Raw genomic sequence first — 15,798 nt, 5'->3', positions numbered from 1 at the left:
GTCCGGTTCTGGAGCCGGAAACATGGCTGTAAGGTCCGGTTTTGGAGCCGGAAACATGACTGCTGGGGTCGGTACTGGAGCCGGGACCATGGCTGTAAGGGTCCGGTTCTGGAGCCGGAAACATGGCTGTAAGGTCCGGAGCTGAAGCAGGGACCATGGCTGCTGGGGCCGGCACTGGAGCCGGAACCATGGCTGCTGGGCGCAGAACGGAAGCCTGGACCCTGGCTGTGTAAGCCAGGTAATGGAGTATGGAAGCATGGATGCGTGGATTCGTGGGCTGGCACTGGAGCATGGAGGCATGGACTCGTGGGCCGGTTCTGGAGCAGGAAACATGGCTGCTGGGGCCGGAACCATGACTGCTGGGCAAGGAACCGGAACACGGATCCATGGCTGTGTGGGATGGTACTGGAGCACGGTACCATGTCTATGTGGGATGGTACTGGAGCACGGAACCATGGCTGCTGGGTCCGGCACTGGGGCCGGAACCGTGGCTGTTGGGCGCGGAACCCTGGCCTTGCGTCTTTTAGGAGTTTTTTGGAGGCTTCGTGGACCTCCAAACGCCAGACCAGACCCCAAGAAAGGGTAAAAAAATGAGGACTGGCTCTCAGGGCCACGTGAAAAAATCCTAAGCCACTCGGGCAACAAGTTCCAGAGTCAGGGCTTGCGAGCAACCTCCTGACATGCCTCCTTTAACGCAGCCTCTCTACCCCGTCTAGATGAGGCGCCTTTCCATGTATACAAAATATACTCCAGAGAATATCCAAGACGTTCCGCCTTTAGCATCAAAAGGTCTGCTGGGTCCATTGTTGGTCAGTTCGTTCTGTTACGATTCCAGACACTTAGTATGTAGGACCCAAATGCAAAACCCGGGAGACAGAGGTAAAGTATTTGTTGGATACTTTATTTTCCATAACAGCAAAAATGAAAACGCTCACGCAGTGAGGAATCAAAAAACCAAAGAGTTCCAGCTGCATAGACCTTACCGTGACAATAGACAAGACGAACTGACACTGAACACTGGGAGACAGGGGAATTTAAACACAGGGTAACAAGACACAGGTGGGAATAATCAGGGAATTAGACACACCAGGGAACTAACGACAGACATGAAAACATAGGGAAAAGAGACCAGACAATATACAGGGAGGAAAACATGACAAGGAGAACGGAAAAACACGACAGCAAACACCCAAACCTAGACAGACAACACTAAAACCCGTGACATAAACCTGGGGGTGTGACAGAGGGAACACAAGGATTTGAGAATTTGCAGAAAATGTACATGCACAATAACCTATAAAACACACTACAGGAAAGGGAGAACCCAAAAAAGAATAATAGCGCCCCATTTAAAATAGTAATCCAGTGATCGGAGAGTGGTTTGATGCGTAGCTGCAGTCGAGGGCTTCCAGCAGGGCCAAGAGAGAACCAGGAGGAGAGGCCTGCCAAAAGAGAAGAGAGCAGGAACAAAGTGTTGTACTGTTAAAATAAGGATTTTCATATCAATGTGTGACATGGCAAAGTCACAGGTCTGAGTTACAGTGACTAATGTCTTTTGTAGATGGTTGTCCTAAGACGGAAGACTTCTGGATTAGGGCATAGAAAGTGGTTTTGGATTTTCCACAATAAAAGAGTGACATTTGAAATAAGAATCTATGGCTTAAAAATAATAGAATCCCAACAACTGCCCGAAAATAATGCATGAAATGAACCTTTCCTATTAGGAATATATTTGTTTTTATCATATCTCCCATCTCTCTTTGTCTTCTCTCCAGGGCCCTTGCACATGCCAAATTCACTAAGTAAGTAACTCAGATATAATAAACCATTCTGCACAGATTTAGTAAGTTTCCACTTTGAAACATGTGTCTTAATGTTTCTGTCTGAACAGGGAACTGAAATATGTAATTCAGAGGTTTGCTGAGGACCCGAGGCAGGAGGTGAGTTTGTGTTTCTGCAGGTTGACCTCTGTAGCTTACAGAAAAGTGTTTTGATGAGATTCACCAACAGAAAGTCTTCTGTGTTTCTCTCCCTTTTCCGTTAGGTCCATTCCTGCCTCCTCAGTGTGCGTTCAGGTAAAGATGGCTGGTTCCAGCTCTACAGTCCAGGAGGGGTGGCCTGCGATGACGATGGAGAGCTGTTTGCCAGTATGGTGGGTGTTGATACACAAAATCAACCTTCTACTCCAATCTGACAGCTAGTTCTTTGTTTGCAGTAAGCGTGCATTTCACACCTAGGCCTTCAGTAGTTTCCTACCTGAATTAACCTGTTAAGTGGGGGCTGCAGGCTTTTTTTTCTTCACAAAACTGTGTCTCAGGGCTTCTTAACATTTAACAACCTATTAATGTGTCATACCCACTTAACGGGAAGAAACTCAGCTAACTGACGATTTGAACCATTTTTAACGAAACACAAGGGTAATACCAAGCCTCTGAATTAGCACTAAGCGAAAAAAATGCTAACGGACTTAGCACAGAACTCACGGTAGAAATATGTTATTACTTATCGGATCTGCACAAACAAGATATCAAATGAAAGCTGATTTCCACAGATTCTAGAGGTATCATCACTGTGCGACCAGAACTCAGGGCAGCGAAGGCAAAACCAGACAACACACAACGTAGCTTTACGGAGCCGAAACGGCCAATACGTCTTACCTTTGCTGTTTTCTGATCAAAAGTTGTGTTTAATGGCATTAAAACGCATAAAAGCGCTGATGAAGGTTAATCCAATGTGTCTGTGTGACTTTGAAATTATTACTGATAATCCATCATACATTTTTGTCAAAAACTGAGATTTCATATAGAGTGTGTGAGAGCTACAACCCAGCTTCCGGTTTTTATTGATTCGAATAGACTATTCAAAATAATGTAATACATTTTAATGAAAAAATTAATGAAAAAGTTAGTCAGGGAGTCTGATAGTGTTTAGGCCAGGGAAGGCCTTGCTGGCCATGACGGCCCACCACTGGATGTTGCTGAGTTTCCCCTTCTGCATGTCCACCAGGTTCATATTTTGATGGGCTCCTGCTATAAGACCAAGAAATTCCTGCTCTCGCTGGCGGAGAACAAGCTGGGTCCCTGCATGCTGCTGGCCCTGCGTGGAAACCAGACCATGGTGGAGGTAAGTATTCAGACCATGCCCTAAAATGCTTATATGAAGTTTCTCTTTCATCAATGGAAGACCATGTTTGTTTATATTAATTGTTTTATTAATAAACATTGTCTTTTTTTCTTGTAGTATAGTATGGTTTTTAGTATTTGTATACATGTTTGTATACTTACGTAATTTATTTGAGTTTTATGTGAAGCAATTTGTTGTCCTGTGTTGTATGACTGTCCATCACAAATTACGTGGGCTTTACTCGATGTGTTTAACTTCTTATTTTGCCCGATCAACATTGCCAACTCCAAATAATAGTATAAGCATTTATAAGACTTGACACCGGTTGGCAGTTTCACTTTAAGATTGCAGTTACTGTGGACAAATCACTTCATTAAGAAATCATTGCAACTTTAGTTGGCTGTAGTAACAAAGCTGATTAAAGTGACTGCACTTAAGTATAATTGCACAGATGTACAAGTTTTAATGGGCTTAGAGAAAACTGATCAACACACCCAAAAATAAATGTTTACCTTTACAGTGTATGTGTGTTCATGTGTGTTCAGATCCTGTGTCTGATGCTGGAGTACAACATCATTGAGAACAAAGACACTCAGCTGCAGATCATCTCCACCCTGGAGAGCACCCAGGTGGGGCTGCGCATGTACGAGCAGCTCTGTGACCGACAGAGAGAGCTAAAAGAACTGGTGAGGGACACACGCACGCACACGCACACACACACACACACACACACACACACACACACACACACACACACACACACACACACACACACACACACACACACACACACACACACACACACACACACACACACCCTCACACACACTACTTTCTTAGAGGCCTGAAGTGAACGTGGGTGCTGTACTTGTAGATCAGGGGTGCCAGAATTAAGGCCTGTGGGCCAAATCTATCAAATTTATGTGGCCCGCGAGAGATCGCAAAGAATATTACAAGTTTATCATACGTTTAATGCCGCTTTATACATGTACAGTGCCAATAAACCTCATGTCCCACAATGCATCTTGTTTCGTCACCTGCACACCAGTGGCATAGCTGTGGGTGGGCCCGGGTGGGCCTGGGCCACATGCACGTCTGGCCCACCCACAGCCAATCAGCACGTCATAGCGATTTTGACGTTCCTGACAAGCGGCAAACTCTGGGGCAGAGCCGGGAAGCCCAGAAGGAAGAGCCACAAACTGCAGTTCATCTAGTGGCCGACAGGGGCTGGATGCAGAAAGGAGCAATTCCCATAGACCCGCCATGTTAAAATGCCCAACTTTACAGCAGAAATAAACATGTTTCTAGCCTGGATCCAATCAAACTTATTCTGGATAGACCGTAATTTTCGGACTATAAGCCGCGCCTTTTTCCCTATTTTTCGACGCTGCGGCTTATATAACGGTGCGGCTAATCTATGGATTTTTACAGCTAACGGCCAACACCTTTAACTCTATGGGCTCTATGGCCGGTCCGCGGACCCCCACCTTTAAGCGGCGGGTTCCAGCAGGAAAAGCTGGAGGCCGGAAAAGAGTGAGACAGGTAGCGCGCAAAAGTAAAAGTGGAACCGAGAGTGGTATGCCGCTGCTGCGGCTTATATTCAGGTGCGGTTTATAGTCCGAAAATTACGGTAGTTAGATTCCACCTTCATGACAATGGAATTAGGAATGCTTTTTTTTACCGTGAGTATATTTGTAAGTAAAGTACGTTTTGCCGTGAGTGAATGAAAGTCTTATTTCTTCTTGAGGTCTGCAGTGAGGTGTGTACACATGTGCTGACTAGGAAAAGACTCGGTATTACACAGTGGGCACACACAGACTCTCAGTGTGTGCCCACTGTGCGACTGTCAAGGATAAACAACCTGTGGCCGCCGAGCCAGTCATGTGGTTGTCAGTTTTACACACATTCTGAGGCCGCTGTGCCTATGTTTTTTTTTCACTGCTAGTTTATGCTTATATTTAATTAGTGCATTAAAAATTTAATAAAATCATTACTGAAGTTTCAGCTCAGACCCCACACTTAATAAGTCTCCCCCTGGCCCACCTACATTTCTCCAGGCCCACCCACACAATAATTCCTGGCTAGGCCACTGCTGCGCACTGAAGCGTGTTAATATCAGCTGTTTATGAGAGTGGCAGTCTGAGTAAGGCCGTCAGAGCAGTCTGCTTTCTCCACAACACCAGCAGCACCAGTCCCAGAACAAAGACAGAATGACCCGCTGCGGAGACACACATTGATTTATGTTTTAAAAAACTTGTGTTACCCTCATATGAGGTTTTTGGTGGATTAAAAACAATTAATTCTCTGATTGCAGAGTATGAACGTCTTCTCGATATGTGCAGACGATAAATTTTAATGTAAAGTTTAAGAATGCAGGAGGAGAACTTCCCCAACCACCGGCTCCTCTCTGTTGCTATCAGCCTGCAATTATTTTCTGCTTTCAGGTAGTTCTTAATTAGGTTATTACTAAAACTAATAATAATCCAATGCAGAGGCAAGTATGTAATGTAACATTATTTCATATTATATATATTTATAGAGTCTTAACGTTTCAACCGGCCCAAATTACAGCCTAATAATGACAGTTTAACCTGATATTCTCTATATCGCCTCGTTCACACATTAAATCAACAATAGAAATTCAACTACAGATTATATAGGCATTTCGTTCAAATGCAATTTAAAATGCTTATAGGTTTTACATCTCTTTTGAAATGTAGACTACATTTATTACGGAGTTTATGTCCGACTCAATAAAAAAAACACATTGTCTTGAACAGATTACAAATTGCCTGAAAAGTTAAGCTCGCTCCATTGCGGAGATATTCCCGCAAGAGTGCGGAAAACTTAAATGTATTTATTTATTTCAAATGTGAAATGTTACCAATATACTCACGGACCAGTGGTCCACGGACCACACTTTGAGAAACACTGCTTTAGATGAAAATAAGGACCCCCTCCCCAAGCCCCTCTGGTAGATATTTGGTTAAAAAGAACACACTGATGCTCTAGGAGGAGATTCAGGTGATAAGGGGGGGGGGGGGGGGTTACCTTGGTTGGTGATTGGCTAATGGTTACACAAGCCAAAACATCGTTATGACATCATAAAGTGGCCAAAATCTGATCAGCTCATTTTCAGACAGGCTTTTATAGAAATGGATCAGGACAAAAAGAGAGAGAATCTTTGTTCACATGTTTATGTATAAAATACATGAAAGTGGATTTTGCATAATAGGTGACCTTAAAGGCCCCAGAAGTGAAGAAGTATGAATGCACTGGATAAGATGAGAAACAAAGAACAGTCACAAGGTTCATTTAGAAGAATTCTGTGTCACGTATGAACAGTTATCATCGTACAGGAGGTTTGTCCAGAAGGCCACAACTTTTCCACATGTATCGTCCTTGAAGAAGACACTGAACTTTGACTGGTGTCTGCCAAATGAATGTTATGTTCTCGTTGAGACATGTAAAGAAGTGCTGCTTCTACAAATATGGGCTCGAATACTAGTTCCTTAAAAATACTTTTTTAACATTAAGGCATGCAAACATGTCACAGTAGAAGCACAAGATACAGAGATGAACCTGAAAATGAGCATCATTATGTCCTTTTTAAGTCAAATTTTTAAAGAGAATGACTCTTTTCTGTTTGTATCATATTAAGGTGTATATCTTGAGGTTTTGGACTGACAAAACATGTAATATCAAGACATGTCCTTGCACTTTGAGAAACAAGGAAGGGCACACTGTATTCTGGCCTTTTGTTGAACAAACGATTCATATGCAAAGCAGTCGGCAGATGAGTTATTCATTAAAACAATTATTAGGGGCCGTTTTTCTCTCGGATGAACGCTTTGAATACAAGAGCTTTTATCAACCCTCCACAGCTCGTCGACAAAGCAGACTCAGGGAGAATAAGGAGGAGGTCAAGAAGGAAAAATAATATGGCAGTAAAGCTTTGTAGCTGCGGGTAATGAGTCACACCTATAGTTATAATTACAACAAAGGTTTTGTTGTCTGAACCCTTCTACATTGTCAACGTCAGTGTCTGTGCTTGAATGCGTCTTATCGTTTTTACCTTTCACCATAGAAGAACTCAACACATGTTGTTTCAGCTCGCACTCATCCATAGCACAACCAAGTTGAAGAGACGTGAACCCAGAGCTGACTTAGAGTTTCTTCAGTCCTGGTTGGATATTCAACTGTTGTAACAATTATGGTACAATAAATCACACCTGTTGTTTTATGTTTTTTTTTTTATCCTCCACTGCCTTTCATTGACATTTTTATTGACTAACTTTTTTTAAATTATGATTAAAAAAATAAAAGTGTTCACAATTGTGCTATTTGTGGCAACACTATCCTACATAGAGTAAATGATTGATGCTACACTCTCTTCATCGTGTTAACAGATGTATGTCTTAGAAGCTTTTCAATGTAAGCTTCTTTCAACACAGGTTTACATCTGCTAATGACAGAGATCTCTCAATTTTGGAGTCAGTTTACAGTGGCTTACTTTAAATGTCATATCCCAAGGACCATCTTAAAACAACTTCAAAGAATGCACACGATGCAGGGCAAAGGGGAAATAGACTCTCTAATATTTAGATGATCATTACAAGAGGCAAAGACAATAATGACTATGCCACCAGAAACAGCCTGTAATATTCAGACAGGAAGAAGCCAACATGATATGCTGCCATCATCAAGTCACAGCTAGTCATGTTTTGTTGGACATAAAGTCAAGTTTGTGAACCTGTCACCTCCGCCCATCACCTGCTTTTATCATCATTTGCCTACTCCTGAATGGTGGTAATAGTACCCCTATGGGTGCTTTGGAGTACTTCAAGGGGTACTTGAGATTTAAAAATGAAATTTTTATTTCATAAATATTACTTAAAACTTACTAAAAAAATTATGTTATTACAGATGAAATTCAAAAAATAGTTTCTTTCTTCAAAATTAGCAACAAAACAGCTGAAAACACAGAAACTTGAAAAAGAAGCAAATGTTGGTCACTCAATTTTAAGTGAATTACAATCAAAGAGGATCATTTGGAAGCAGCTACTATGAGGTCTTAATGCTTTTGCACTATACCAAAACAATATGTTCGAAAACTGAACACTGAAAGGCAAGTTTATCTGCAGCTAAATGCGGGAGGCCTCACAAGCTCAGTCACACACACTTAGTTCTGTCTGCAGAGCTGTAGAGCTATCCCAAGGCAGCAACCAATGAATGTGCACTTTATTCATACTTAAACACAAAGGAAAGATAACTGATATACTTAATGCATAGCACATAAACAAATCTTAATTGAAGCAGCTGTGTTCATAAATATGTACGCAATGTATTCATCCTTCACACCATCAAACAAAAGGGATATGTCATATAACTCAATTATTAAATAAGTGTGATTAAATTAGAGTAAATTATATAGTATGTGTAAGAGGACAAAACATGGTACTGTAATATTTTAATCATTATTTTGTTTAAGACCTGCATCCCTTTTCCTCTTAATGACATGGATCAGCTGCTCACACACACCATCTGCTGTCTGAAAATATTTCTGCAGGCTGCTGAGCTCAAACGCCATCTTTTTTTCTGTCTTTTGTCTCTTCAGCAAAGGAAAGGAGGCCCCACCCGGCTTACTCTGCCCTCAAAATCCACGGTGAGATTAAACTGATGCCTTCACTGCAGCACACAGAGACACGTTAGATAGAAATACTTGTGTTAACTATTTCAGTATAGAATGTGTTTTTCCTCACATGTAGGATGCAGACCTTGCCCGTCTGTTGAGTTCAGGTTCTTTTGGGAATTTGGAGAACCTGAGCCTGGCCTTCACCAACGTAACCAGTGCCTGTGCCGAGCAGCTCATCAAACTGCCTTCACTCAAACAGCTCAACCTCTGGTCCACACAGGTACAGCACAAACACATCTACAAAGTCACATGAGTAATAACTAATGATCCAATACATGTCTAATGTATGTCCCGTCTTTGTCTATCTTTTTGTTCTTTTAGTTTGGGGATTCAGGGTTAAGGTTGTTATCTGAGCATCTGGCTTGTCTTCAGGTTTTGAACCTGTGTGAGACTCCAGTCACTGATGCTGGTCTGCTCGCTCTCAGTTGTAAGAAAACACACACAAAATGAACACCTTAACTGCATGTTATGCATCACAAGATCCTCATTGCTTAAACAGAATGAGCAGTCTGGCAGAGGACAAGGACAGCATGTGAACGGTGTCAGTCAGTGCTTTGTAAATCTGGAAGTTCATTGTGGCTGATGCTAATTACTTTCCTTTTTCAGCCATGAAGAGTCTTTGCAGTCTGAACATGAACAGCACCAAGCTCACATCTGACACATATGAGGACCTCAAGGTAGTACTGTAACACAATGTTTATATTTTCAATTAAACTTACATGTAATAGTTTACATGCAGCTGTAATGACAAAAGGGACTTAATATTTACACTCTTTATTTAACAATAAATTGTTATCAGTCTAGGGGTAACGGGGATAATATGCATGTGTTCTGAAATTTGAGCTAACTTTAAACTGATATAGTGGAAACGGAGTAAGTGTATGTTTCAAGGTTTTGATGCAGTTTCCTTTCATCTATGTCTTTCTCTGCAGGCCAAACTGCCTAACCTGAAAGACGTTGATGTTCGGTACACAGAGGCCTGGTGATCAACCAGGCTCACTCAACCCTTACACACAACCAGGCAGACACATCAACATATGCACACACTGCACACAGGCTCCAATTCATGACAAGATTGTGTAGTTATGTCATCTCCATCGTTGCCCATCATTAGACCAGGACATGTGACATCATCCCTGCGTAAATATCATCTGATGTGACCAGAGGAAGAGCCTTCACAAGCTACATCACAACCCCTGTAATGACATCATCACTGGGTATCAACTGTCAGCAACACTTTTTTTCTAAACAAGAAATCTTTATTGACTTGCAGCTTCCCTTATCTTTTCACCAATATTCCAAGGACCTGATGATTAGAGGAAAAGCTAACCGCTGTTACATTGTGACATGCAGGACACTTTTTCTCTGGCTGAGCTTTTGCCCAGTCTTTCAGATGTCTCTCTGTTCCCATATCCAGTCCAGGTGCAGCTCTCCAGCCGATGCCCTCCCACCGCTGTTGGTGTGTCGTGAGGAAGATCTGAGCCTTCCCATCTGTTTCTCTCTCCTGCGCTTGTACCATGAAAGCTGGATACCGCAGCTTACATTCCAGTTCTTCTCCAAACTGATCTGCGAAGTAGCTCTCAAAGCAGACGTGTTGAACTGAACCTCAGTCCTCGCTCTCACACTCTTTGGCTTTAGTTTTCAGGTTGTGATTCTAATATGTTCAAAGGTTTTATTGGGAAATAGAGGTGCTGCCTCTTAGAAACAAAGAGTTGCAAGACTGTGCCTGTTTGTCTTTCATGACAGGTTCTCGCACAAAAAAAAAGAAAGAAGGTTTTTATCAACTTGAATGGACATATTTTTCCAGACATCTGTGCTTTCATATATTGTGTGTTTCTTTATAAAACATATATATTATGATAACACCCAGTGATGATATTTTAGAAACAGTTTGGAAACTCTGCAGGAAAGTTCAACGGTAACATTTGTTCCTTTTTCGTTTGTTTTCACTGTACATACTGATGATCTCCAATTACTATTTAATAACCGTTGTGTAGCAGTAGTTGGGTTGTCTGGGACTGCCTAATATTTATATGTTTTTTTTAAAGCCTTCTTAAATCTGTCTCTTCTGGATTGTGTCCTTACAATAATGAAGTACACAGGCCCTGTTGTCTTTCTTTGCAAGATACAACACAAGCCCCCCAAGAGGGCCCCATACACAGATCTCTCTGTACAATGTCATGATGGTAACATAGATCTGTGAAGTGGACTCAAATTGGACCTGAACCATCACCATCTGAGAGTTGTGTTTTTTCTTATTCTTTGCTATTTTCGGATATATAAAAAGAAGAAATGTAACTTGCCAAACTTTGTCATTGAATTCAGTTTATGTTTGTGCACTTGTGTCTTTGGGCAAACATAAGTGTGTTTTCAATACTGACAAAGTTTCAAATGGAAGCTGCCTGTGGATAGACACTGACACTGTTTGGATTCACATTTCTGACCTCTAGCTGAGGTCAGGGGGAGCAGTCTCAGTGCCTATAATGGAGCTGTGGATGAGTGGCCTACTGGTATCTTACTATATGTCACACCACCTGTTTTAAATTGTTCTGCTATTCTTATATTACACCATCATAAATGGGTTACATTTTTAGGCTGTTGGGGTGAATAATTGTCATCAGTGAATGGGACAAAATCATTGTACATATTCTTTCACGGGCTATAGGGGACAAAGGATAGGAAAAAGGCACCTTTTGGCCATTTCTGCTTTTCTGCATTCCCTCAAAATGTTGCCTGCTGGTATTGTGGCAGCATTACATATGATGTGGTAACTGCCCAGTTTATCAGAAGCTCATTTTCCTCTCTGTCTAGATGTGGTTTGGGTTGCATTGGCCCTAGAAAAAGCAAGACATGTCAGACTTCCTCTCTTTTTCCTGTCAGCTTCGCTCTGACTGCACCCATCCATTTTATTTATTTGTGTCGACCTCCGGAATGCTTAGGGTTTGTTAAACCAACACCACGGCTGCAGCAGAGGACAGGATGCCGTCCGCTATGAGATGCTTTCTTATTTATTAGGTGCCATGATAGGTTTGGCTTGTAGATTCGGTTAATGTACGGCCATCTTTGGTTCCGGTTTTAGGACCTCCTGCTTTTTCATATCCTGTATGATATACAAGTGTATATAGTCGTCTCTTCCCTTCTTCTCTTTAATTTTTTGTTCAACCCCCTCCACCTTTTATTGGCAGGCTGGTGTTGCCTTTATCTTATTTGTGTGTGGTGTTTTTTTCACACAAAGTGCACTGTAATCTAACAAATTATGTTTTCATAATATCTTTAGAGTTTCCAAAATCTCTTATTTTATCACTTAAATCAAATTCTTGTGTTCTTGTTTTTTGTTTGTTTTTGCATGTACATGTTGCTGTGTGATCTATTTTTATTTTTTATTTTTGTTTTATAAAAGGATTGAAATATGATAAAGGGACAAATCACTATCTCACTGAGGTTATGGACTGAATTAGAGATATCCAATCCAATGATATCTGATCATAGTGGCCAAGATCTAGCTATGAGTCCTGACAGGTCCTGAAGGTCGAGGCAGTTCGGGTTTGATTGTTGTTGATTTTTAAACAGCCATTACCAATGCTGGTACTGTTGGACTGACACTGCCTCTAGCTGGGATTCAATCATTCAAGTTTTCCCATTTTAATATTGAATCAAACTTGCAAATAATTATTGTTTCTTCAAGAATTTGTACCAATACTGCCAGATAATCATATCAGAGGTGGACCACACTGACTGACCGTTATCATTTTAAAATAAAGTTGTTGCTTTTCACACATCAGATAATCCCGTGTAACTTTAGTGTCATTTTGTTTTATCCTGTTTTTCTAAGTCTAAACATTTTAAAGAAATATTTTGATATTTTGTAAAATAGAAGAACTTTTTAAAGGTTGTTAGATGAGAAGATTGAAAGCAATAAGAGATAAGAATGCCATCAACCTTCTCACCTAACTCGGCCTGAAAGCCAACTGTTCCTTTAAATAAGTGGACACTGAACTCATCCCCCACTTGTCCAGACTATGACTGTTTGAGGTTATAATGGAAGTAGGGATGCACCAATGCATCGGCCATACATTGGCATCGGCATATGTTCACCCTGATTGGTAAATGCAAATCCAACGTTCAGAGTCTTGGCAACTACTGATCACTTCCCTGGGAGAAATGTTTTCCAACTTCAAAACGTGGCAAATTTAAAGCTATTAAATGTCTAATTATCACTAAAAGGTCATGTATGAATATATTATGACGGATGATAAGAAAGTCAAACTGACAGTTACTTAAAATATTCTCATTGAATAGGTAATTGTTTAGCAGTAAAAAGGCTTCTGTAAAAGTGACTATGAGTAATCTGTGCACATTCAAAGTGAATGTGAAGAAGGGCTAAAAGACAGTTCATATGTTCTTTATAAGGATGTATTTGTTTCCCTGACACAAAAGAGAATACAAAAAAGGAATAATAAAGAGAAAACATTGTGGCATCTAAGGAGTGCATCCCTAAATGAAAGCTGTGTTACTGTGGAACATGTGATGATACTGTCGTGTCGCTGTATTCTGTGGAGCTCACTGTGCTTTCCACATTATCTCTCTGATGTTTATTATTCTACTCTAGCTCTTAAGAGTTTCTACCATGTCCAACATGTGTACAGCTGCGCTCAAGTCTTAGCAGTTGTTATAAAAGGAACAGGGTCAGATGCTGCACAATCTGACGGACTGAAAGGACTACTCTTTTTTCCCATAATTCCTTGTAAAAAAAAGATGTTTGTGGAGCTTGAAAAGGTTGCACCCATTATGTTTCTCTCTTTTTTTTTTCCACCATTGATCTGCTTCTCCTGCTAGGTTATTATTATTATTATTGCTGCTGCTGTTGCTCTCTGGCTGTTGTAATGAGAATGCAAAAATATCTTCAACAGCAAAAACCATGATGTGGAATAATTTCAATCCAAATTAAATTGTCTGTGAATATGTTTCAGTTGTGTGTGTGGAATGTCTTTTTTATCTGTATACGACATAGGATAGTAAATGTCCACCACTCTTTTATTGACACCAGTACTACACTACTGTAGTAAGAGTTTGGTTTGCTATTCACTTTTTGTCCAAGAAGGGAAAAAAAGGGAAATTCTCTCGAAAAACATCAATCAGTGTTCAAAATGTATCAAATCTTGGAATGTGATTATAGATGGTTGCTTATGCAATTTCTAACTATTTTAAAAGTAAAATGATATCAATATGTCAGTAATGATAATCCAAAAGGTGTTATAGCATTTTAAAGATTCTGTGTATGTGTGTATTTATCTCTTAAAGCTCACCTATTATGCTTTATTTGAACAATATAGTATAGGGCCATATCTATACAAAACATGTCTCTGAAGTGTTTTGCTCAAAATACCAAACAGATCACCCATTGTAGCATGCCTCATACCCCTCTATTTCAGCCCTGGTACTAAAGTGCTGATTCTGGGTCTGGCCCTTTAAATGTAACCGAGCTGCTGCTGGCCACGCCCCTTTGGAGTGTTCGCATATGGTTCGCATGCAAGCAGTGAGCTCTGTGAAGAGAAGGCTGTCTACTATGACGCGTGATTTGTGCCAAAGAACGTACAACTATGAGGTGTGATTTGTGCCAAAGACTGAACTAACTGAGCAGCCAATCGTGTCGATCGTCGCCAGGTCGCCTACCATGCCGTGAACTATGCCGCGAGAGAAGTAACGTGACACTCTCGTCTGAGAAGCTACGTGACGTCTGCGTCTGAAGTTACTTTATCACCAAATAACCCAGTAATGTTACAGCTAGTTGCTGTTCAAGCTACACTCTATTTCAATATAGTTTTGGTAAAAAAGTTATGTTACACCTCTTGTATGCCCTGAACGCAAAAACTACCACAGACAAGAATATATATTTTTAATTATCAAAATGATAACAAAGGCTGAAAAAACAGGAGAAGCCTGTCTTCCCTTGGTCTCCAGGAGAAAACGCCACTGTATATCACCACGTTTTCATATAGTTTTGTATGTGAAATAAATCGCTGCAATGAACACAACTTTATGTATTTGTTTATTTGATATGGAGGGATGCAGTATATAGAAGTTCAGAGAAGAAGCAACCCCTATATAGTGTTTATTTTATTTCATTTCATTTTGGCACCATGGCAGAGGCAAATATAGAGTTAATGTGCGGAGATTATAATGTCCCGTTTACTAAAACATGTATTGTTTTATGTTTATTTGACAAAATAGTCACTGTGCTACATTTTGCTGCACTCAAGCATACATCTGAAGACAAGAGTTGTGTCCCCCTTTGGCCACAAGGGGGAGTATATACTGTATATATATATATTGTATATATATTTTGTATAGATCAGGCATCCTCAAAGTCCGGACTCCGGTCCGGATACGGACCGAACCACAACTGTTTTCATATGTGTTATCTGCGAGACATCGCCACAACGCAACGAGTCAAAATGTTCCGCTATGTCCAACAACAAACAGCGCTCTGCATGTCCGACTGTTCCACTGTCTGTGTGTGTCTGTCAACGCATTGGTCCAATCACATTCAGCATCCCGTCAGCGTTTTTCCCCCCCACCAACATTCTGTGAATCAGAGGCACAGTAGGGCGGGTCTTCGTGGAATGCGGGTGGGAAAAATGTGTGTGTTTAAAAAAAAAAAGTCAGAGCGAGAGTTAACAGCTCATCGGACATTTATGAGAGAAAGTCTCTAATGTCCGAGTACAAGTGAATGCAGCACAAGACGCACGCCTTGTAACCCCTCCCCCGGCCCTGGCACGAGCGTGAAAATATGGTAGGCGGCGATTTTATTTGAACGGTATGGCGCAAAACGAGAAGCATTCGGACCCAAGTACTGAAGGAATGAGGTATTTGCGGTCTACAATGACAGAGAAGAGACTGTCAGGTTGGCTGTACTCAGCATTGAATCAAAACGCACTAAAGCTGTTGATCTTAATCAGTTTGTGAGGCGTTTTGCTGAA

General features: G+C 41.0%; 1 protein-coding gene across 1 annotated transcript in view; it reads left to right on the top strand.

Moving 5' to 3' along the window:
• The window catches only part of cmip (c-Maf inducing protein), a 60,391-nt gene extending 46,609 nt beyond the window's left edge, over positions 1-13,782 (top strand). The window contains exons 12-21 of the mRNA XM_079685219.1: positions 1,776-1,802; positions 1,892-1,940; positions 2,045-2,152; positions 3,007-3,123; positions 3,669-3,809; positions 8,741-8,788; positions 8,892-9,038; positions 9,140-9,245; positions 9,425-9,495; positions 9,751-13,782. Of these exons, the coding sequence (XP_079541345.1) occupies positions 1,776-1,802; positions 1,892-1,940; positions 2,045-2,152; positions 3,007-3,123; positions 3,669-3,809; positions 8,741-8,788; positions 8,892-9,038; positions 9,140-9,245; positions 9,425-9,495; positions 9,751-9,804 (868 nt within the window). The 3' untranslated portion in view covers positions 9,805-13,782. The remainder of the gene's footprint in view (positions 1-1,775; positions 1,803-1,891; positions 1,941-2,044; positions 2,153-3,006; positions 3,124-3,668; positions 3,810-8,740; positions 8,789-8,891; positions 9,039-9,139; positions 9,246-9,424; positions 9,496-9,750) is intronic.
• The last annotated feature ends 2,016 nt before the right edge of the window (positions 13,783-15,798 follow it).

This window comes from Notothenia rossii (genome assembly GCF_949606895.1).
Source record: "Notothenia rossii genome assembly, chromosome: 5".
Taxonomy (NCBI): domain Eukaryota; kingdom Metazoa; phylum Chordata; class Actinopteri; order Perciformes; family Nototheniidae; genus Notothenia; species Notothenia rossii.
The sequence above is the reverse complement of the archived record's forward strand: the minus strand, read 5'-3'. Positions and strand labels throughout refer to the sequence as shown.